We start from the raw sequence: 25772 nt of genomic DNA, 5'->3' as shown, positions 1-25772 counted from the left end.
CTCTGCTTTACGCTCCTTAGAAAGATGAAGGACTTGAAAGCCTTGATGTGAGTTTCTTAGTAGTTGCCATTGGGATTAGGCTGAGCGAGATGTTACCTGAGGACTTTATCCCGTGGTGTGCCCTACTCTTATTTTTGCTTTGTCCACACGAGAAAAATAAAGATAACTTAGTGTTGAGATGTGAATTTGGGGGTTTATATGCTATGGGGAAATTTTAAAAAACAAACTCTATGTACATTATGAGGAAATTATGGAATAAAAAGTCTAAAAATTAAAAAAATACATTTTCTAAGTTTCAGTATGAAATGATGAGAAAGTCCTGGACATGGATAGTGGTCATGGTTGCGGAACAACGTGAATGTACTTAATGCCACTGAACTGTACATTTAAAACTTAGTAAAATTCTATGTTATGCATATTTTACCACAATAAAAAAATTTTAAAGGTGCATTTTCTATTGTTAAACACTACCTGATATTATTGAGTTGGCCAAAAAGTTTGTTTGGTTTTTCCCGTAAGATGGTTCTAGCAGCACTTAGTTGTCTTTAACTATATGCAAAACAATTTTGTTAGATTGTATTGTGACAGCTGTCATATCAGTGTGCATTTAAAAAAAACTTATCAAAATTGGTGAATTTTTGTGTACCCATTTAAATATTGAAGATGGAAGAAAAAAAGCAACATTTTCGGCATATTATGCTTTATTATTTCAAGAAAGGTAAAAATGCAACTGAAATGCAAAAAAAAAAAGATTTGTGCAGTGTATGGAAAGGTGCTGTGACTGATTGAATGTGTCAGAAGTGGTTTGTGAAGTTTCGTGTTGGAGATTTCTCGCTGGACGATGCTCCATGGTCGGGTAGACCAGTTGAAGTCGGTAGTGATCAAATCGAGACATTAATTGAGGACAGTCAACGTTATACCATGCGGGAGATAGCCGACATGCTCAAAATATCCTAATCAAGCGCTGAAAATCATTTGCACCAGCTTGGTTATGTTAATCGCTTTGATCTTGGGTTCCATGTAAGTGAAAAAAACCTTCTTGACCATATTTCTGCATGGGATTCTCTACTGCAACATAATGAAAACATTCAATTTTTAAAACAAATTGTGATGGGCAATGAAAAGTGGATACTGTACAATGATGTGGAACAGAAGAGATCGTGGGGCAAGCGAAATGAACCACCACCAACCACACCAAAGGCTGGTCTTCATCCAAAGAAGGAGATGTTGTGTATATGGTGGGATCGGAAGGGAGTCCTCTATTATGAGCTCCTTCTGGAAAACCAAACAATTAATTCCAACAAGTTCTGCTCCCAGGTAGACCAACTGAAAGCAGCACTCGACGAAAAGCATCTGGAATTAGGCAACAGAAAACACATTATCTTTCATCAGGATAACACAAGACTGCATGTTTCTTTGATGATCAGGTAAAAACTGTTATAGCTTGGCTGGGAAGTTCTGATTCATCTGCCGTATTCACCAGACATTGCACCTTCGGATTTCCATTTATTTTGGTCTTTACAAAATTCTCTTATTGGAAAACATTTCAATTCCCTGGAAGACTGTAAAAGGCACCTGGAACAGTTCTTTGCTCAAAAAGATAAAAAGTTTTGGGAAGATGGAATTATGAAGTTGCCTGAAAAATGGCAGAAGGTAGTGGAACAAAACAGTGAATACGTTGTTCAATAAAGTTCTTGGTGAAAATGAAAAATGTGTCTTTTATTTTTACTTAAAACCCGAAGAAACATTATGGTCAACCATCAGAATCTGGCAGCCCTGTGTTTGAGACTTGACTCCAACTGTTACACCTGTGGAACCTAGAGCACATTATTTAACTAAGCGTCAGTTTCCTTACCCATAACACAGGAATAATAAAGTACTTACCTACCCATTATAGGCTGCTGTAAACTTGAAATAATTTATGTGGAACTTAGCAGAGTTCATGGCATGCAGAAAGGGCTCAATCAATGTTGGCTCTTATTTTCTTTTTAGGTTTTCATACCAATACAATTCTTTTATATTTTTTACAATGAGGACTAAAAACAAGGCTCCAGCACAAAAAGATGGGTTATTCTTTCTTCCTAGTCCTTAATGTCATATAGAACTATATAACAACTTCCCATAAAATGAATTCCATGTTGTAGTCAAGGGACATATGAGCCCCAAGTGCTGACCACTAAGCCAATGGTTAATAAACCTTAAAGTCTCACACCCTAAGAGGACACAATTTCAGAGAAACCACAAGAACTTGAAATAATTTAACAGGTTAATATATATATTTTTTATCAAGTATAACATGGTCATACAAAAGCATTTGTTACAAATATAATTCACACATATAAAAAGAGGGTATTTTATTTTTTGTCCCTTTTATATCCTATTTTACGCAAAATGACAAAACCAAGAAAATAACAGAACTATACTAGTTCTAAAAACTGGGAATTTTATAAATGAAATATATCCAATCATCTATACTTCCTCTCAAATTCCAAACAATGAAGCTTATTGAATTATACTTAGAATCAACTTAAATAAATCTTTGTATGATTCAGATGAAACATACATTGTCAATGGTTATAAACTCAGGTAGAAAAAATACATAAAATTATTCATAAGTGAAAACACTTCATACAAAAGAAATGTTTTTTTTAAAGAAAATCCCAGACAATATTAAAAGGAAAGGCACTGAATTTTAAAACATTGTTTTGGACTATTATATAAAATACCAAAAGGTTCAGAACTGTTGAACAACAAAAGTTTATGCAGAACAAAGCCAAGAAGTGAAAATTATTAAATGTATAATAGCTAAAACCAAATAAGACATGACTGAACTATACAATTTAGAAACATGTTTAAGTGCATTTTCTTTGTACAATTCAACTGACTATCACGTGTAAAATCTGGCAATTAATTAAAATGCAATTAAATACAGATTTGCAAGCCTTTTGGCCATTACGCAAATATGAAAAAGTTAAGTGACTCGCCAACTGAAAAATAAAAGGTTACACACATACCATAAAAGCACAAATGGTCAAAGATACACTATAAAATTGTGTGAAAAAACAATCATACCAAACAAAGATCTTTCAGGCACTTGCACTTGGAAACATTCCTTTTATAAATAAGCATGTAGTTTCACTTCAAAAAAATAAAGCTGATTTCCTCAATTGCACCTATTAGTTGAGAGCTATATCATATATTAGGGATGCACTTAAATGGACCATATTATGGGGAATCAACTGAACTTTAAAAAACATGAGTCTATCTATTTATTCACAACTTCAAAAATACATATAATTCCAGTGAGGCACAGATGGGGCCCTATCAAAACATTCTGTCATTCAGTATAACCAACACAGGATAACACAACACAGTGACAAAAAACAAAATCCACGATTTGGCAATCCTATACAAGAGAGGCTCTGTCAAAAATTTCTTCCAGAAAACAAATACACCACCACAAAACAACAAAACACAAAAAGAAAAACTGAATTCTGACAACCCTACACAAACTGTGGGATTTCATCTTCAAGGTCTTCAAACTGCTGCATTCGTTTTAGCCTCGGTCTCTGACATGCTGGATGTACACCAGGTAAGTCACGCTCTTCAGCCTTCTCTTTAGGCTTGCTAACTGGCTGCACGGGACCAGCTGATACATTTTCAGAACCGGGAACTGATTTCAGCGCGTGCTCCTGGGGAGCGTGAGTTGTGCAAGGGGGCACAGCTGCGGAGGTTGTCACAGATTTCTCCTCATCCCCTCTCCCACTAGCAGCAGGAGCAGGTGGTTTATAAAACGTGGTCCAGTGCTGGGGCTGCAGTGTTCTGGGTGCTCTGACAGGAGCAGGAGGGCAGGAGTCAGAAGACCGTCTCTCTGACACCTGTCTGGCTGACCTGATGGGTTCTGTGTATGGCTTACTGGTGGTGCTGAGTGGGTGGTCCCCACCACTCCTGATGCTCACTGACACTTCTCTTTCCTGGAATGCACTGGGCACAATCACTGCAGTCTTTGCAGTCCGGTCATTTTGTTCATACCGTTTCTCCCGAGTTTTCGGTAGAGGTTGCTGATCAAAGCCATCAAATTTGGAACAAACAATAGTTGGGGTGTCTTTTCTATTAACTCCTTCAAAGGTAGGATTCTTGCAAAACTTGTCTGAATTTACATTCCCCATATTTCTGCCATTTCTCTCATTAGGGGAGCTTGCAAGAAGTAGTCGTCTGTCTATAGGCAAACTTACAGGTCTAATCTTGGTCCTTGGAGTATGCCTCTCGACGCCATTTATTTCCTTATCGGACTTCAGAGTAGGCAGCTTGGAGGTTTTACAAACATCTTCCATCTTTTGTGATGCTGATTCAAGCTCTTGGTCTACAAGCAAACGCACTTTGTTGTCTGAAAAAGGAAAAGATTCATTTAAAAATCAAACTTTATGGCACGTAGTTAACAAGAGAGTCTAAATGAGTTATAGATGAACACCCTCTCAAAACAAGGGTCTTCGTATATTTTTTCCAAGTTATTCTCTGGTAAAGTACTCATAAAATATTAAAGGTGCACTTTGAATTAAAATGTTAGAATTCCATATTTATTTAAATCAATATAATAAACAGCTACAAAATTCACTGCAGGTTAGTGAAAAAAAAAACCACACCTGCTGATGTAGCTTCTCTTATGTGCTGCGTATGAACAAGTATTTGTTGGCTGAAAGGGTTGTCATGATTTCAACAGGCAGATATTGGTGTGTTACCCTCAGAAAAGTTACATCAATTTACATGCCAACCAAATGTAAGTACGTCCTGAATCCTAAGGCTTTTGCCAACTCAATCTGCTTTTCAGTTATGTTCAACCCACAGTGACAGCATATCATATTAAATGCCTTAGATGCCCTCATCTGATCAACTAATAAGTGGACTATAATATTCATCCTGTCTGATTAAGGTTGAATAGTTTAAGTAAAAAATGCCATTCTCCCTATTTGCTGTTTACTCCCAGACGTACTTTCTTCTCTTTCCTATCAAGTCTGGACCCATGTTTTCTCAAGCTGGGACCCTGAACTCCTTCAGACCCTACCCTTTTTTGTAGCATCTCCCCTAAAATATTCCCATTTCTGGTAAGTTCCAGCCTTCTGCTCATGCCCCTCTTTTGGGCAGCGGTCTGCAAACAGCAGCCCATCAGAATGACTTGACAGTCCTTACCTCATCTGACCCTTCTCCTTACCTGAGACTGCGGACCTCTCTTCTCTGGGCTTCCAGGGCAGTGCTCTCTTGTTTTGATTTCCCAGGTGCTTCCCCATGTGTATAAAACACCCTAAGGGACCTGACACACTGTGGTCAGGCTGTAGGCACCAAAGTGCATTCTTAAGTTCTAAGGGAAAAAACTTGAGTGTAATGGGTAAGAGTGCAGACTCTGAACCCCACCTGCCAGGTTTAACTCAGCTCTACCCCTTCTGCACTAGGCAAGGTAATCTCACTGTCCCTCAGTGTCTTCATCTGTCAAAAGGAATCATAATTTTATCTATGATGATATGTGGCCTAAAAGATCTAACCATGAAAAGTGCTTATTTATCTGGTATACAGTTAGCCCTTGAAAAATGACATTTATTTTTATTACTATTCCTAATTGGGAGACCTAGCTCACAGAATAGTGAAATAATCACAAACATAGGTTCAAATACTGAACACTTTATTGGGGCATGACCTCTGACATTATTTAACCTCTCTCAGACTGTTAGGCTATGGGTTGAACAGGGCTGTTACTACCTATTTATAGCACAGAATTTTTCTGAAGATAAAATCAGATAAATGGAATCAAACAATAAGCACGGTGCTTAGCACAGAGCAGGCAGGTACTTAATGAATGTTAGCTCCCTTACTTTTTAGACCTGTCAGGCTGTGATCACTAATACTTCATTACACTCAAATTTAAAATATATGGCTGCACTTAAAAAAACTGCAAGTTAGCTCTAGTGATGTACAGAATTATAGTAACAAGTGGAAGCCTTTCCACAAATGAATAGCTTGGTAGCTATCACTGCAACTAAAATTACCATACAGTGAATAAAATGATTACAGTCGAGGAAATTAAAAAGATATACACATAAGTGCGCTTAATGTGTTACAGGCAGGCGACAGGAAAAGGCATTTGAAAAAAAATTTTAGAGGTTTTTTTGAGTCTAAATTTTTTGAATTTTAGGAGTCTAGTTGACACCTTATGAGTAATGAGATCAATACAATGATCTATAGTAATAGAAGATGCTAATGAATCATCATACTGCTTAACAGATTTCGGCCTTGACTTTAACTAATGGCAAAAATAAAAATAAAAGTTTTCAAAACACAAAACACACCTTTGAACTCCAAGATGTCTTTTTATAAGAAGGGCTACTGTAAAGAATGAAGGCAACTTTCTTAATGGCTGGCAAAGATGCACTTACTAATGAAGCTTCTTTCTCTGACTTCTCTCAATACCACTCACCTTGGCTTTTAATCATGGTTTATTGGGACAGTTTTAAGTCAGCAAATATGCATTTTACATGGCCACTCACCAATGAGACATGCATCACATTTTTCGAATGCATTTTGCTTCCGTTCTGATTCCTCAAATGATGCAGTGGATTCAAAACTTTTGCTTTCACTATCTGCAGTATGGATATCCTGTTGATGGAAGAAAATTTTTAAACTGGAAGAAGCAAAACACACCTCAAAATAAACAGTTCAAAGATTCTTAACTTATTAATAACGTAAACATTACAAAGTTCCAACACAATTCCATAAGAGCAAAACTCACTTCCTTTGAAGAGAAAAACAGTGACTTCGCAGAATGTTCTGGATCTCTTTCTTCTGGTGATAACAGAGGCTTCGGAAGATAGCCTTGGTCAACCTGAGGTGCACCACCACCTGCACTACACACAGCTACATCTTGTGGCTGTAGGGACCCATCGAAGATCTTCTGTGAGTAGGTAATGAGGAACTCCACCAACCGCGCTTGATTTGAATAGTCAGCAAGAGAGGAGATGGTGATAGGAGCAGTTGTGGGCCTTGGCCTAATGAGACTTGGTCCAAATATCACCCCCAAGTTTCTGGAGTTCATTTTGTTTTCTTCTGCATGATCTACGACTCTGTGATGCAGAACACATAGAGCTGTATTAGATTTCCTTGACAGTAGTTTACTATGGGCTGGGAAGGGTGGAGGAAAAATGGGCTGCAGAAGTCTAGGGAAAGGATATATTTATTTGCTTAAATACTGACCACACACCAAGTTGGGTTTCACAGTATTAGGATTAAATTTAAGTAAGTAGAAGGAACCAGTACAGTTTTACCAGCAGAAATTTAAAAACACCCCTAAAAGCTGCTCCCACCTTTGTAAATATATATTACATCCTCCCAGGTCCATATGCTGGAAACTTTCTATCTCACTGCTAGTCCTCAAGCCTAGTTGAGCCTAAAGATCTCTCTGCTTTATTGCCAATCCCACTGCTCTGGCCTTACTTCAAGCTCTCATCACCTTTTATTTCTCTGGCTATTCAAAGAGATCCGAACTGAAGTAAATACCTCCCCTCCAACCTATTCTCCATATTGCTGCCATAAAGATCTAATAGGCAAACCTGAGCATGTTAAATTCCTGGCTTAAAATTCTTCACTGAATACAGAAAGAAGACAGTCAACTCATCTGCCAGGTATGTATGACTTTACCAGGACTCCTCCAGCTCACTCTGTGCTACTGCTTGCTATATCCTGGCCTAACCAAATTACTTAAACGTCCTCAAAAGCAAAATGATCTCTTGTGCCTCTGTGTCTATTACCCTCCGTCTGGAATGCTCTTTTGTACATTCTCTGTCACCAAACCATTACTCAGTTCTTCAAGTCTGGCTCAGGGTTACCTTCTCTGATTCATGACCCCCTCTCCCCCATCTTCCACTGCATGTTGAGCAAAGTTCCATCAGAACAAGAATGATGCAGCGCTGCACTTGTGTGCAGGTCTGCCCCTCAACCTAACAAGCACAACAGATTATAGAAACCTTGTATTTGCATCCTAATTTCCCCAGCCAGAGCCTGGCATATAATTGGCATCTGAGGGAAAGATGTTGGCTGCATGAACATATATTCAATGTCTCTCTTTCCCTAACACATATTAGAAATGAAACATTCAATGTAAAAACAATACCACAAGAGTGTGAATGTACTTAATACTACTGAACTGTACACTTAAAAATGGCTAAAATGGTAAATTTATATGTTATGTGTATTTTACCACAATTTTTAAAAAAACCATAAAAGCAAAACCAAAAAACTGATCAATTATCCACCCACTAATCAATGTCTGTCTTATTCAAATTCTTACCGCTTAAGATGAACTATGAGGTAATGAAGGCTGTTAAAATTTGATGCTGGCAATTGTCTTAGAAGATCCTTGCTTTTTAGAAGAATTCGGTTTATTTCTATACACGTACTTGGACATTTTTTGTCCTCAGGATTATCCTTTTTCATCTCTTGTTCTTCATTTACATGTTGGATCTCTATTGCAAGGTCTATAAATTCCTTGTACAATCGGAATAAAATAAATGGTTCTGGGAGCTAAAGAAATAAAATTATGTTAGAAATATCATTCTGCCCATTTTTTCCCTGTTAATAACCTACTGAATAGCTACTGAGTGGTTTAGCATGTTCTTTTTAGAGTAACAGGACTTAAGGTCAATCACATTTAGAAATGTACATGTCTCATCACAAGGAAAAATACTTTTCTATTTCTTTAGTTTTGTATCTGTATGAGATGATGGATGTTCACTAAACTTACTGTGATAATCATTTCATGGTGTATGGAAGCCAAATCGTTGTGCTGCACACCTTAAACTTAGACACTGCTGTATGTCAATTATATCTCAATACAACTAGAAGAAAAAAAATTACACCCAAGAACAAGAAAAAAAAGAAATGTACATATGTTTGCTAGATGTGATCTATAAAGTGAATCCGATATCACCATACATTATATCTATATTAAAAATGCCTTACCTGGTAATCAGTAAAACTCTAAACCTAAAGCCCCATGATATGATTTTAAAACTCTGATAGATATTCTATACCAATTACATTCATGACTGCCCCAAAGTTAGCATGATCTTCAACTATTTTATTAAAACAAACCCAGGCTAATATACAATATAAGTCAAATTAATTAGAAAAAGCTTATTTTCTGTTGGTGTGGGGGAGAGAGAGAACAAAAAGCTATAGGGTGCTTGTGTTTTACTCGGGCCAGATTGAAGATAAGCAAAAGACAATATGACTTACAAGAAAGAAACTGTCAACATTTTGTTTTCCAATTTTTAAATACCACTTGAATTGCCATAAGTAGGTCAAAAAAAGTTCCTCTCTCAAACTGTCAATGGGCATACCACCTTGATCTGTCTACTGGCATAACTGATTTCAATGATTCCACTGCTCAGCGATGGAAAATACAGCATCTCTCTGGCTAGCTGATGTCCTACAACATCTGTCGTGAGGTAGGCACCACTTCTCCAGTTTCCCCTTCTGTTCCCAGAGAGGGGAAGCCTTGAGATTAATTTCTACCTCTACCATCTTGGTCACTCTTGGAGCTTCAGATTTACCACATGGTAATGAGTAAATAAAGGCTACTCTCTTAACACTGTAAGAATTGAGCATGGCTTCCCACACTAAAGCTTTGGTCCCATGTATTCCTAGGATAAAATGAGAGCTGACAGTATTGGACCCCATTTATTTCCTCTCCTCGACTGACTAAAAGAAATAAAGCATGATTCATTATGAGATTAAAAGTCATTCAAAGATACTGTTTCTACTTCTCAGTTGAGAATCCTAAAAAATGTGATTGAAGAGATATCAATAGTTTCCTGGGCTAATGTGGCACATGCAACATTTGTAGCTAATTTCTTTCCCTCCTACAACCCCACTGAAATACAGTTAAGCCTGCAGGACTGGAAGAACAGGAATGGGGACAGAAGTAACATTTCACAAGCTGAAGAGGAGGTGAACAAGTGCTCACTTAGCACTCCTGAGAAAGCTGAAATTCCAAACTGAGAACCAACATGATTTAGCGGATCCTAAGGAGACTCAGGGATTGTCAGACTAGGTCCTCTGATCTCGGGGAAGGGTGAGCTATCTAAACAGCATTAGATTTCTAGATCCTTGTCTCCACTCCATGCTCCTGAGCAACCTCAGAAGTCTGGGGATTTCTTCTCTGGGCAGTGTGAAACACAGGGTCTCTGGACGGGCAATGCCAAGCACAAGGAACAGGTGGTCAACTATCTTAAAATAAGGATTTAGTGACTGTATGCCTGCTGAATGCAGAGATCCTGGAGCTTCTGACCTAACATGGCTCCCAGAGTTCTGGAACCATACCTGTAGGCAGGGAAAGACCTTTCTCTTGGGTATCAGACAAGCCCAAGAGCAGAGAACTAGAGATACAGACATCAGGTACTTCCCAAACAGCTCTCCTAGATAACACTACAGTAAAGCTCAAAATCTTCAAAGCCTTCATGTATTCAAGAGCTTCTGGATAGATTTCAGTTCCCAAAGCTTTACTTTTAAGGAGACAACTATGGAAGACAGAGTCAAAATAAGTAGGGAAAAAACCAACTTGAAGGTCTACAACTGTGCTGTCAATATCGTGGCCAGTAACCACACACGGCTACTGAGCAGTGGCAAGGTGGCTGCTCCAAACTGCCATGTGCTCCAGATGAAAAGTATATACCACATTTCCAAGAGTCAGGGCCAAAAAGGCAAATGTTTCATTAATAATTTAAGAATATTGATTAAATGTTCAGATAATATTTTCAATATGTTGAATAAAATATTAAAATTAACTTCACCTGTTTCTTTTTATGTGGCTACTACATAATTTAATATTGTATATAGGGCTCACATTATATTTCTATTGGACGGGGCTAGAAGCTAAGCAGAGGAAAGAATCCTCTTTAAAGAAAGCTACGGGGCTTCCCTGGTGGCGCAGTGGTTGAGAATCTGCCTGCCAATGCAGGGGACACGGGTTCGAGCCCTGGTCTGGGAAGATCCCACATGCCGCGGAGCAACTGGGCCCGTGAGCCACAACTGCTGAGCCTGCGCGTCTGGAGCCCGTGCTCCGCAACAAGAAAGGCCACGATAGTGAGAGGCCCGCACACCGCGATGAAGAGTGGCCCCCGCTTGCCGCAACTAGAGAAAGCCCTCGCACAGAGACGAAGAGCCAACACAGCCAAAAATAAATAAATAAATAAATAAAATAAATTTTTAAAAAAGCTACGAATATTTCAGGTAGAAGAGATGGTGCATTCAATTAAAAAAAGAATGCTGTAAAAGGGACAGAAAACCAGAATTCTTGGAAACTAAAAGATGATCTCAGAAATAAAATAGTTTACAATAGGAATGGAAAACAAAGTTGAGGAAGTTTCTTAGAAGGTGTTAAAAGAAAACAAAAACAAAAAGAAATGAAAATAGGAAAAAGGGAAGGAAACTAGAGAACGAGTGCAGTTGTTAAGTATCCAAATATAAGTTCCAGAAAGAAAATAGAGAGAAAATAGAGAGGAGGAAATGAGCAAGAAAATTAAAGTTCCAAGAACTAAAGGACAAGTAAGCAGAATGACAGAGCTTGTGGAGTGCCTGACACCACGGATGAAAATACACCCACATCAAGGCCATACACTGTGAAATTTTAGGATAATGGAGAGAAAAAGAAGATTCTACAAGCTTTCAGAGAGAAAACAATAGGCCACATAAAAAGAATCAGGAATGAGAAGGATTTCAGGCTTCAAAGAGAATTAAAAAACACCTTCAAATTTCTGAAGAAAAATAATTTTCAGCCTACAATACTATAAACTTTCACAGTATTCCCATTCCGGAAAGCAGAATAAATACATTTACAGATCAAACAGTTTCAAATATTTACTCTTATTCCACCTTGCTCAAAGATGGGCATGACCAAAACAGGACAATAAATAAAAAACAGAAGACATGACACAGAAGACAGGTGTTCCCTCACAGAAGAGGGTAGAGAAGAGAGATCCCAGGATGACAGCTCTTCATCATATTAAAACGGACCCAGATGAAGAACAAAGCTCCTGAGATGGACACAGTGAGGACCATCGTCACTATGCTCTCTGTAACTGTCTCTTCACTTTCACTCAAGGACAGAAAGTTTCACCCAAGGACAGAATGCAGCTGGGCTTGTCCCAGATCTTTTGTACTTGGCTTATCATGACAATGTGCTGCTTGTTTCTGTAACCCTTCCATGAACTGCTGCCTGAGCCGCTAAGGCCACTTACTTCACCCACAGAAGTGTTTTCTTCAGACCTACTCCTATAACATGCAGGTACAAGAGTGAGCAAAGACAGAGAAAATATAGAGCAAGTCCACTCCCGACCACATTCCTGCTGAATTTCCAGTACCTAGCTTATAGGAGAGCCCTGCCCCCCAACTAGGGTGAACTTCATGTTCCCTGAATGCATTCACACCTTGACTACTAACCTCCCACAATAGCTATTTTAAAGTATCTATGAAAGTAAAGCCAAACTATGACCCAGACACTGTTCTACTGGCTGAATTCTTCATATAACAGTGTGAATGGTGGACTTTTCTTAAACAGCTAGATTTATGCTTTCTACTCAGTTTTCTAGAACTTAATGATATATTGTTTAGGAATACACAACAGGTATTAAAACTATTAAGAAAAGAGAAGGAGGTATTAACATGGTTAGGAAAGACCACTGGGTAGAGCTGTGGGCTACAACTGGGGAGGGGCATACAGGGGCCTTCTATAAGGTATAGTGATATTTTATTTCCTTAAGCTAGGTGATGGAAAATGAGTTTTTACTATTATGGGTCTTTAAATTGTACATATATTTTATACACTCTTTGATCTGTACGTTAATAATTGGAAAGATATTAACATGGTCTATGTCAATGAAAACAATATGTGTGGCAAACGTTATCAGCAAACCGCAAATTATATTTTTGCTCTATTTAATGGTAAATTTCAAGGCTAAAAACTTTACCTGTCGAAGGTATAATTTCAAGACATCACAGATGTCATGTGAACTAAATTCTGAAATGTCTACCAAGTGCATTCCATTTTCCAATGCTTGACACAGTTTTTCAGTTTTTATTTTGTTTCCACATACACGATAAATTCCCTTGAGAAGAAAAGAGAAAAAATTTTGCAAAATTCTGCTTCAGTACAAATGATTAAATGCAGACCTCTAAATATACTTAATGTCTACTTCAATTCTAAATATTTTAGAAAAAAACTAGGACCAAATGAGGTAATATTTTCCAAATAAATCTGAATAAATTCAGTTATTTAGTAAAAACTGAGAGCATTGTTCTCCTTTAATGTCTCCTTATCATTAGAACAAATCACATTTACATTAAAAAATTTTTAATTTTAAAAGTTATAATGTACCTGTAGACACAAGGCTCTATTTTCAATCTCTAAGGCACATATTTTGAGTACAAAAGGGATGCCATCTGGTTCCTTTTTTGCAACTTGTGTGAATTCTGCTCCAAATAAGTGTATTTTCCCCAGAAGTTTCTGATGACCACAGATGATGACTAAATTTTCCAAACACTTTCGGTGACAAACAAGGAGACACTACAAGAAAATTAAAGTCTGAAATGGTTAACTCACCTTAAAACTATTCACAACTGGACGAACTACAGGTAGAGTGGTAACAGAACAAAAATGAGTTTAAAAGGTATTACTTGTGTTTGAAATACATTTACTAGCAAAATGAAATATAAAATTATAGAAAATACACAGTGGTTCAATTTATTAAAAATACATTTGCAAAAGATCCTAATCGGTAAAATTAATAACAAAAAGCATTGCTCAAAGCAAAAAGCATAAAAGGGCTAATGTAATTCCAGAAAGATCTTACCTCTTCGCATTCAACACCCTGGAATACCACAATGCCTTCACAGTCCCTGCACTTCGTGGGGGACCTCAGTTTGCGAAACTTGTGAGTGAGAGCTGCCTTTGACATCAAAGTTTTCTTAAATGTTCCGAGGGAATTGGGTCCTTGTAACAGAAGTAGAATAGTATGTAAGAACTGTAAGACTACAGAAAAATTATACCATATGATACTACATTTAAAAAAATCTTTAAATAAGATTACAAAAAGCTCTTACTATAATAACAAAATAAGCATCCAACTTACAGATCTCTTACAAGGCACACATATATCAAACATTTAAGCTACGAGTAAAAATCACCATCAGACAAATAAGATACTTCTAAAATAGCATGGCATAATGTTTCCAGAATCAGCGAATTTACACTGTTATTAACATGTCCTTTATTACACAGGTGGCATTACATTCTTAGAAAATGACCCTATGAAAGCTTGAAATAAAACTAGCTATATGAGGTTAGTGTGTCAGCATTATTTGCATTAAAGATAAAGCTATTCTCAATTCATTACAAAATTATAAGTAATACTAGCTAGTTATCTATCAATATCCTACCAGAGGGCTTCCCTGGTGGTGCAGTGGTTAAGAATCCACCTGCCAATGCAGGGGACATGGGTTCGAGCCCTGGTCCGGGAGGATCCCACATGCCGCAGAGCAGCTGAGCCTGTGAGCCACAGCTGCTGAGCCTGCACTCTAGAGCCCCCAAGCCACAACTACTGAAGCCCACGTGCCTAGAGCCCGTGCTCTGCAGCAAGAGAGGCCACCGCAGTGAGAAGCCCACGCACCGCAACGAGGAGTGGACCCCGCTCGCCGCAACTAGAGAAGGCCTGCGTGCAGCAACAAAGACCCAACGCAGCCAAAAAAAAAAAAAAAAAAATCCTACCAGAGGTCAGATGTTCTTATACTATTTAAGAAAATGATACCAGAACAGGTATCTGGAGGTCTCAAATGAAGCCATTAACATGACTTCTCTTTTATATCCTTCAGCATCCACAACTTTCCCTGCCCCCAAGAAGTTCATGTATTTACTTTTCCTGCCTAGCTTCTTACACTATTTCTTTCTATCTATCTATCTATCTATCTATCTATCTATCTATCTATCTATTTATTTATTTATTTATTTATTTATGGATGTGTTGGGTCTTCGTTTCTGTGCAAGGGCTTTCTCCAGTTGTGGCAAGTGGGGGCCACTCCTCATCGCGGTGCGCAGGCCTCTCACTATCGCGGCCTCTCTTGTTGCGGAGCACAGGCTCCAGACGTGCAGGCTCAGCAATTGTGGTTCACGGGCCTAGTCGCTCTGCGGCATGTGGAATCTTCCCAGACCAGGGCTCGAACCCGTGTCCCCTGCATTGGCAGGCAGATTCTCAACCACTGCGCCACCAGGGAAGCCCTACACTATTTCTTTTGAAGAGGCTTTTCTCATATAGAAATTCTCATGAATAGAATGTCTCATGTATTGCAACACTCTGAACAATTAAGTCACTATTAGATTTATGAAAGACCAAAATATCTAGCCTATTTTATCAACATGCTAATACATTTTGGCTCCACTGGTTTTGCTGTTTATTCTTATATTTTTACTTGTAACATTTGATTAATACATTATCAACCCATACTTGTATATAATTTGTTGGGATATATTTAAGTCAACCATAACGCCTTTTTTTAAAATACACAGTAAAGGAATTCTTTAAATCATACTATTTTTTCCCTAATATCATGCAATGCTACTGATTCAACTGGTTTAGTGGAAACTTGATTCAGGTGAGTGTAATACCAGCTTCTGAAGGGGAAGGTGGCTCTCTTTCATCCAGATCATCTGCAGAAGACATGGTTCCACTGGATGGAGTTCGTGGAAGTTTTCGATGAAAGTCTCCTAAAAGAAAATTCATTGTAGAATTTAAGAAACGGGTAGTGACAACATTTTTTGAATAACGCAAGTCATACTATTATATTAGCTACAATGTAAACATTTGCTTCCATTCACAGACTTTGGATACAGGGGATTCTGATACTCTTGGGAACAAAAGAGAATTGAGCCAAATCTGACTTTTCCAAATAAATTTAAAATTGAGGATCACACATTCCAATGAACCTTACTGTCAACTTCTGGTAGTAAGTGCTAGAGATTATAAACTCAAGGACAGGGAGTATTTTCTATTCAAGCCTTATATCTAATGTCTGACAGAATAGCTGGCACAATGGTAAAGTTGTCATTAAATGCTTGTTGAATTAAGTGATACAGAAATACTTACAATGTAACCTAAAGCTTTCTAAAATAAACAAAAATCTACAAATATAGCAATACAATAGTACGTCACATTTATGTTGCCAGTAAGACAGAAGACCAGGAACCAGGACCAATGATCCTGGCAGGGAGCAGAGCATGGGATACAAGCTGTCAGCCAAGGACTCTGCCATGTGTCTCAAAGCATGTTTGGAAGCAGCCCGACCAGGTAATGAGGTTTATTTGCTCCCTGCTGATATTACACACAGGGCTGTGTCTAAGTGGAGGGTTACACTTAACTCAAGGCCTTAACAGTCTTAGGTTCAGAGTTAGAAAGGGCTTTACAAATTATTAAACCACATCTCTCTCAAAAGATTCCCCCCACTTCAAACTATGCTTAAAAGGTGGTGGTCTAGTTTTTGTTTTGAATGTGTCCCCCAATGACTAAGAAATCATGAGACCACGTGTTCATTTTAGAACTATTCTAACTGTAAAATGACTTCCTTGTATTGCTGAGCAGAAACCTGCCACCTATAAATCCCAGCTCTTGGTCACATGTCTCCCTAAAGGAGCAAACAAGCACTCTGACTCTCACCCTTTTACACTTCAATGTCTGAGAACAGCTGTCACGTCCCCAGGTTTCCTCTTTCCCAGGCTATGCATCCCTCAGTCTTCACCCATTTATCATGCGACCAGTTTCCAAATTTTTGTCTTTACCACATGAAGTCTTACAGGATTCCAAATAATTTAGAGCTGGCTCTAGACTGTTTCTTAATTCCTGGGGATAGCTAGAACCACTCTGTTTTTATAAAACTAATTACAAATACTCAGTTAAATATTTAGGAATGCATCTCCAGAGTGTCCCTGAACAGCAATAATTTTAAAGTAGGACTCAAAGTAGTTGCTGACAATCTGCCTATAAACCCCAGTACGGCATGGAAGTCATTTCTAACTTTAAATTCAAGGGCTTTATTTACATGAATAACATTTCTGTAATATGTAGAACACCAGAAAAAAAAAACAAAGCCTTGGACTCTGAGGTAGGTTAAATCCTAACTTATCTCCCGCAGTGCCAAGCTCTTAGGAGAAAGAAACTTAGCCAGGAAGAACAGGACTGGGAGAAGTCTCTGGTAGAAAAGTAGAGGAGGAAGAACACTGAAAGTAATAATCTCAAGGGTTCAAGTGACACCTTCTTCTCTTGCTAGCTGCATTACCTCTGGCAAGTCATTCTCTTTGCAGCCACTAAGGGAGAGTTCAAAACATCTATTCTGCCTCTCTAAGGAGCATGAGACTATCAAAGTACCTTAAAGCACATTTATAAAAAATGAAATTATCACAGGCACAAGAATTGTTGTTAACTGTACAGTTCATTATAGTGATTAACTACAAAATAATCCAAAAGACAGATCACAGTTATGTTCATAAAATGGAATACTATACAGCATACAGTATACAGTATAAAATAAAGACAGCTTCTCATATCAATATGAATCTCAAAAAAAAGATGCATGAAAGAAGTCACAAAAGAATAGTATGATTTCATCTGCATAATATTCCAAAATGGGCAAAGCTCAACTAGATATAAGTACTAAAACATTTAAAATAGCCAGGGAAAGATTAACAAAATTCAGGATGATGGCTCATCTGGGGGGTGATAGAGCAAGGTTATCAAGGAGGTATACACAGGGGCCTTCTAATATACTAATAATGTTTTATTTCTTAGGCTAGGTGTTAAATATATAAGGGTTTGTTCTATTATTTTTATTTAAACTGTACACATGTATGTACAAACTCCTCTCTATGAGACAGTTCATTATAAAAATAAGATAGTTATAAACAACAAGGATTTACTGTATAGCACAGGGAACTATATTCAGTATCTTGTACTAAACTATAATGGAAAGGAATCAAAAAAGTATATAGATATATACATAAATATATGTATAACCTAATCACTTTGCTGTACATTTAAAACTAACACAATATTGTAAATCAACCATACGTCAACTTTAAAAAAAGAAAAAGAAGGTAGTTAAAAATATCCCCCAAAAGGAAAATTTTAATCTGTCATTGAATTTTCACTCTAGACTTAAATACTTATGTACCTGGACTTATAGATTCAGAATCCAGAGATCTAGATTCACTGCTTCCTCCAGTGCTCTCAGAATCACTAAACATCCCAAATGTCCATGACCTTATAAAAGAAGGACCTTTAAGAAAAGAATATTTGAAGTCAAACTTGGCTACAGACAAATTTCATAAGTGTTTCAAAATACTGACATTATTTAAAACGAGACAAGTCAAACTTCTTTAACAGCGTTAAGCAACTGACTGTAAGACAAGCACAGTGCTCACAACTGTGAATAAAACCTCATAAGGTTACAATTCAAGGCCTGGTTTTTAAATTCCAGAGCTGCAATTCATTTAATCATCACATTTAAACAATTTGATCTTTCATAAATTAGTGCTCTCTTTAATGTGAAACACTACCTGATATGTCTGCACTGTTAGAGCATCTGTCCTCTTCAATCTTATTAGAGTTGTCAGGAAGGCGCACAACATCTTCTAAAGAGTCGGAAGGTCCATAACCGGAAGTGTGAGGGGTATTTGTTAACTGTTTATTTACATTCCTAAGAAAAACCCAAATAAAACTCATCATTCAGAAGCATGACTACTTTATTCTATTTTCAGGAAAATCTGTTAATTTAATGAACAGAGTAGTTAAATTAACTAAATATTAGGAACAAACCATATTATACAGTTGAACTTCTTAAAAGAGATGTGAATAAAACTTATTAATCATTTGTATTTAATACAGCTGAAACACAGAAAAGAATAGCAAAAGTACAGTCCATTATTCATATCATGGTTAAACTCTTCTGGTATAACCTGTGTGGAAAATGTAGGTTGTTAAGTTTGTGGACATTCGAAATTGATATGACCATGATTTGCCATTCTCAAAGGATTTCTACATCTCAAAGAACTGAGCTCTGTGTTAAAATGGAAAGCTTTACTCTTAAGTGAGTCAGATCTTAAATAATATTTTAAAAATTCAGAAGGTTTTAAAGTCAATTCTACCAGTGTTAGAAAAAAACATCACCTGACACCAGATAGGAAACTTAGCAGTAAAGATTTTATGCCTTGAAATAATTTCACCTAACATTAATTCTCACCCATCAACTTTTTCCTCCTCAGCTGAATTCGTGGCCCTGACAAACTCACTGTACTCCTGGCCTGGGTCATAGAGTTTGGCACCATCACAGAGAGACTGTAAATTGTTCGCGAGGGAGGCAGCCTGCAGGTGTTGCATCTGGAAGAGGTTAACTGTTACCTGTGGGAACAGATAGAAACAAAAGGCAACGTAACTCATGTTATAGAGAATGCTGCGTAAATACACATTTATTTCAAGTGACAGCACCAAGAAAAGGTCACACAGTGAAGAGCTCAACAGTGAATCTCCTCGAGAGCACACTATGTTGCCTGACTCAGTACCAGGTCTAAATCAGAAAAAAAAAAAAAAGAAAGTAGTTTTAATCCAATACCTAACAGCAATCATTTCTGGCAAAACTGGCTTTAATCTGAAACGTTTAAAAGCACAACTCCATGTCCCTAATGGTTCACAATTTTAGGAGACAGATATGTTTTTGAGGATCCCCAGCTCCGTACTGATGGTCTGACCACAACTGTCTAAACTGAAAAACATGGGGAAAAATATTCCAATCAGAACACTTGTTATTTTGACTTTCACTTCTTCAATCCTTTACAAATAGAAATGCTTTATACTTATAATGTGTCCTACAGCACTCAGTTTTTATAATTAGGTACTATCCTGAGTCTCTTCAAAATACATTATTCCACTGAGTTTCTACAAATGCCTAAATATACTGTCACTACTGCCACTTATAGTAACAACAACAATAGCAGCTGGAGCGTGCTTACAATATGCCAGATCCATTCTGAGAGCTGTACGTGAATTAACTACTCTCATGTTCACAGAAACCCAGGCTTTGGGTATACTACGACAAATAAACAGATGAGATCCCAGCCCTCATAAGAGTCTGCATTTTCCTGAGGGTGGTGTTGGAGAGAGAGGACAAACTAAGTAAATAAGATAATTTCTGGTACTGAAAACTGCTATGAATATGATATAATATTGTCACGTTATGGAATATGACCAGGCATATGCTTGCAAAAGGGTACTTTTGACGTGACAGTTTGGTGAAGGACTCTCTAAAGAGGTAACATCTGAACTGAGACCTGATATAAGAAAGAGCCAGTGTGAAGTTTCAGGGAGAAGACCAATCCAGACAAACGGAAGAGGTAGTGCAAAGATCCTAGGGCAAAAGGGAGTAAGAAAGAACTTGTCATGCTCAAGAAGCAGATGAAAGGTCAGTGTGGCATTTCAGTTTGAGATGAAGCCAGAAGGGGAAGATGTAATCTAAACCAATGTAAGGGGTCTGGATTTAAGTACAACTGAAGGAAGCCAGTGAAGGTTTTAAAAGGGTGTTAAGAGCTATAACATGATCTGATTTATTTTTCTAAATGCCACTCCGGCTCCTGTGTGGGAAATGTGAATGAATGCCAAATTTCAATTGGCTTAATGTTGTTATTTCAAAGACTGCCATGTTTCCTCTTTCATCTCTCTTGATTATACCAGATGATATGTTGAACTTCTGATTAGCTTCTAAGTCCTTTCCAAGATAGACAGGCATTCTCCAAGGATAACTAAGAGTCAGCATAAATAGTATTTGAAAAGTGCACATAAATGAATAGCTTGTTTGTGCCCTCTTTCAAGGAACATAGGAAATTCAAACTGTGGATGGTAAACTTTAAGTCCAGCAATTAGCTACAATCAGGGAATTCTCCAGTTAAAGGTAAACTGAACTTACTCTCTTGAGTAAAGGTAACTAACTATATGTTCATTTTTAATACTTTTAAATAAGCTCTATGAATCTAGTTAGAAATAATTTACCAATAATTTAAAAAGCCAAATGAATATACTGGCATAATTGCTCATCTGCTGAATGTTTGTCTCTGGGTACTTATTAATAATAAAGACTTAAGCAATAATATAAACTGGAAGCCCAATCTTAAAATCTCTTTTCCCTAAATGATTCAGCCTTCTCCCTCACCTAACAGAAATGCTAAAGATTGAGGTCCCCATGGGGTAGATCCTACGGGACTTGCTGGGCATCTTAACTGGGGTGGCTCATGGGTACCTCAACAACCATCATGCCTCTAAGATCTTTTTTGTCCCCCAATCCCTTCCTGAGTCAGGGACTTGGTCCTTTTCTTCTAGGTCCCCAATGTGTAGCACAGTGTCCTAAGTGCTTCATAAAGGGGAAATGACCAAATGAATAGTAGTAGAATGTGTTATCAGTCATGGTCATACTGAAATTCTGCACGTTTCCTGGTACTGCTCACTCAAGCACATAGGACTTCCAACTCTATGCCCAGCTTTTGTCACCTACGTCTAATTTTTAGCTACTCCATGGGCACATAGATTAGCACACATTTTTCTGACAGTTGTTGAAACAGAATATGCCATAATATCAAATCAATGGGAACAGATTCTCCCATATAGATTAGCAATAATCTAAAAATTAATTTTTGTTCAATATAATTTTCTATCCTATATTTTTAAAAAGATAAATTTTTCTTGAATACTCTTTAAAACAAAAGGAAAAACTCTTATGATAATGTTTCCCATTCTTCAAAGCCCATTGATTTGATTAGGTCTTTAGTGACTGACTTGGTAATTTCTCCTTTCTCTCACTTAGTAATGTAATTATGATTTACATCCCATACCCTTCAATACTTCATAATTCAAGACAATTTTGAATATTCAGGAGTAATTCTTGATGTTCATGATATAACTTACAATTTTGCTGGGACATGAAACTGATTTGTGTATCTTCCTTAAGACAGTGAGTGAATATAACTGTGTCTAGCATCTTTACATCTCAAATAATTTTGTTTTCTCTGCAATGATATACACAATAACATATCCTAGAGTGAAAATAAAATTCTTTTAAAAACAATTGGAGAGATGGTGTTGAAAAATAAGTCACCAAAATCCCCCAATTCTCCTGCTTTGATGGAGAAGAAAACATAAAGAAATCTGAGAAAATTATGGCTCTTACCTGGGAAAAAACACCAATATTCAAGAACTCAATGTTGGATTTGCTATCTGCTTGGATCTTCATGTGAATAATGCCATACGGAATAAGTAAAACTGATTAAACTGGTTCAAAAGAACTCCAGCTAGCAAGAAATTCTGCTCACAAATATATATAGAGAGATTTTCTATCAACTGTCTCTATACATTACATGCTGCAGTAATTTTCAGGAGTTTGGGGATTTGTTCAAGTTTGGGGAACTTTAACCTCAAAGTCTACTTCATACACTGATATGTACTGCTCTCTAATTTTTCAGATGTATTAATTCTCTCCCTCTAAATAAATGCTAAACTCCTTGAGAGCAGGTATCTGTCTTATATTTCTTTTAAATAAATAGTAGGCATTAATAAATACAGATGTTATATACAAAATTAGGTAACTTCTTGTTTGTATCACATCAAATTAAAAGAAATCATAATTGTTGGATCACCAAATAGCATCACTTTTTAAGAGAGAGGTAGACAAGCAAGATTAAGCTCGTGAGAGAACTCAAAACCATGTTACATGAAGAAGAGTAATTAGATTTGGGGGTGTTTAGCCTGGAAAAAAACATCCAGGGAGAAAAGGTAATAACTATCTTTAAATATTTAAAGTACTATCTTGTGGAAGAGGGATTATATCAGTACAGTACAACTTGAAAGGTCCACAAGAAAACAGATCTTTTTTTAGCTCAATATAAATATCACATTAATTTTGAAGCTGTTCAAATCCAGGCTAAGTAATCATTCAGCAAGACAGCATAGTATTTAGGAGCACAGGCTCTGAAGTTATTCAACCAGCGTCTATCCTAGCTTTACAACTTACATGCTGGGTGACCTTGGTATCAAGTTATTTATAACTTCTCTAAACCTGTATTTCCAAAAAAGTTAATGTACAAATACATATCATAGGGGATCTTGTTCAAAATGCAGTTTCTGATACCAAAAGTCTAGGTTGAAACCCAAGGTTCTGCATTCCTCACAGGCTCCCAAAGGAATGAGAATGTGACTGGTCCAAGGAACACATTTTGAGAAGAAAGGCTTTCTAAGCTTTAGTTTCCTCATCAGTAAAATGGAGCTTAAAACAACTGTTTTTACCTAGTAGGACTCTGTGAAAATTAAATGAGTTAATGAAGGCAAAGACCTTAAGGCACTGGCAAGCACATAATCTTAGCTATCATCAGCTGTTGTTTGAGGTGAAAAGGGCTTGTTAAAGGTAAAAGATTGGCTTAAATAATTTACGTGGGAATTTTGGATCCTGGGATTTTGTAATTCTTTTAAATAATTTTCCTAAAATTGATTCTGTAAATTAACCACATATTAATTAATCAGAATTTGGTAAATAAATGAAATACAATCTTAAACACCCAGAAACATTTTAAGGAAGACTTCTGATTCAAATGGAATAAGCTCACTTCCCACAGTCTCTCAATGAATTTTCCTAAAAACCCTTGACAGAATGCATGGATTAGCTATCTGAGGGCTCTGAAAAGTAAATGGTAGCAGGTAGACTGTGGAAATAAACTACAAATCAAGGTATGACCAATTAGTGGTATGCTTCCTGTTATTTTTTTTCTGCTACTGTGTTTCCCAGCTAGTACACAGATCCTACTCCAATAAATGTGACTGAAAGAGTGGGGGAAATCCTTTGGTTTCTTTTGTATGTTTGTTTTCTCTCCTGCCCCAGCCCCCAAGCAACCCCCAAGCCCTAAGATGAAGTCCTGTGGCAGTGGCAGTGATGGCAGTAGCAGTAGAATAGACATCTAAAACTCTTCTCTATAAGCAGAGGGGAATTCTCTATAAGTAGATGAACTGTGGTCTGAAGAGTGAGGGGTCTGAAATTCCTGTTTTTTTTTTCTCTTTATCCTTCCCCTACTTGGCTCTTAAAGCAGCAGACTAGGTTGACTACAGCTTCCCAGCCAGAAGACCTAGAAGGGAGCCCTTAGGAGTTGAAGAGTGAACCTAGCTAGATCAAATGCCTGCAAAACTTTTTAAGAATCAACATTCAATATAGGTTATAAGGAAAACCCAGAGTCATATAAGGTAATATTGCAAATGTCTAGGATATCATCCAAAACTACTTGTCACACAAAGAACCAGGAAAATCTCAGAGACTCACAAGAGAAAATATAATAAACAGATACCAACCCTGAGATGACTCAGCTATTTGAATTATCAGATAAAGACTTTAAAGCAGATATTATAATGATTTCAAGAAATAAGGGCCAACAATATTAAAACGTGGAAAGACTGAAGTCTCAGCAGAGAATTGGAAGATATAAAAAAGAAACCAGAGGAAATTTTACTACTGAAAAATATAATATCCAAAACAAAAAATTTACTGGATTGACTGTATAAAAAATGGAGATAACAAAGGAAAGAGTCAGTGAACTTGAAGCTAGATCAGTAGAACAAGAGGAAAAAAAGACTGGGGGAAAAAAAGGTCCTACATTCCTGTGGGATAATAACAAAAGGTCTGACATTTGAGTCTTTAGAGTCTTAGAGGAAGAGGGGAGCGTGTTACAAAAAAATATTTTAAGAAAAAATAGCCAAAAACTTCCCAAATATTGCAAAAGTCAAACTTGCAGATTCAAGAAGTTCAGGGAATCCCAAATAGGAGAAACTCAACAAAATCCGCACCCAAATACACTGTAATCAAACTGTTGAAACCCAAAGATAAAGAAAAAATTTTGCAAGCAGCCAAAAAACCCAAAACAAAACAAAACAAAAAACAATGCATGCCACATAGGGGAACACTGATTCAAATGACTATAGATTTCTCATTGGAAACTATGGATGCCAGAAGGCAGTGGAATAACATTTTTAAAGTGTTGAAAGAAAATAACCGAATTCTATAACCAGTGAAAATATCCTTCCGGAATGAAGAAGAAGTAAAGACATTCTCAGATGAAAGACAACCAAGAGCATTCATCACCAGAAGACCAACTATAAAAGAAATGGGAGGGTTTCCCTGGTGGCGCAGTGGTTGAGAATCTGCCTGCCAATGCAGGGGACACGGGTTCGAGCCTTGGTCCAGGAAGATCCCACATGCCGCGGAGCGACTAGGCCTGTGAGCCATGGCTACTGAGCCTGTGTGTCTGGAGCCTATGCTCCACAACAAGAGAGGCCGCGATAGTGAGAGGGCCGCGCACCACGATGAAGAGTGGCCCCCACTTGCCGCAACTAGAGAAAGCCCTCGCACAGAAACGAGGACCCGACACAGCCAAAAATTAATTAATTACTTAATTAAAAAAAAAAAAAGAAATGGGAAAGGAAGTTCTTTAGACAAAAGAGAAATAATACCACAGGGAAGATGGAACTTTGGAGTGAAAGAATAATAACAGAAATGGTAAATATCTGGGTAAATGTAAAGATTATTTTTCTTCTCTTCTCTAAAATATGAGACTTTTGAAAACAAAAATTATAAGATTGTCTGGTGAGGTTTTCAATGTACATAGATGTAAT

The 25772-nt window shown here is 37.3% G+C and overlaps 1 protein-coding gene across 3 annotated transcripts in view; it reads right to left on the bottom strand.

The window, feature by feature from the left end:
* Positions 1-1691: 1691 nt before the first annotated feature.
* ARHGAP29 (Rho GTPase activating protein 29) overlaps positions 1692-25772 on the bottom strand; it is a 78075-nt gene continuing 53994 nt past the window's right edge. For all 3 annotated transcript variants that reach the window (XM_082383199.1, XM_082383198.1, XM_082383200.1), the window contains 11 exons: positions 19324-19481; positions 18641-18780; positions 18256-18360; positions 15701-15799; positions 13893-14032; positions 13418-13606; positions 13011-13148; positions 8333-8565; positions 6779-7109; positions 6537-6645; positions 1692-4387 (listed from right to left, as the gene is read on the bottom strand). In XM_082383199.1, coding sequence (XP_082239325.1) covers positions 3504-4387; positions 6537-6645; positions 6779-7109; positions 8333-8565; positions 13011-13148; positions 13418-13606; positions 13893-14032; positions 15701-15799; positions 18256-18360; positions 18641-18780; positions 19324-19481 — 2526 coding nt within the window. In that variant the 3' untranslated portion in view covers positions 1692-3503. The remainder of the gene's footprint in view (positions 4388-6536; positions 6646-6778; positions 7110-8332; positions 8566-13010; positions 13149-13417; positions 13607-13892; positions 14033-15700; positions 15800-18255; positions 18361-18640; positions 18781-19323; positions 19482-25772) is intronic.

The sequence above is a fragment of the Balaenoptera borealis genome, assembly GCF_965194805.1.
Source record: "Balaenoptera borealis genome assembly, chromosome: 1".
NCBI lineage: Eukaryota > Metazoa > Chordata > Mammalia > Artiodactyla > Balaenopteridae > Balaenoptera > Balaenoptera borealis.
This window is presented reverse-complemented; position numbering and strand designations above follow the sequence as displayed.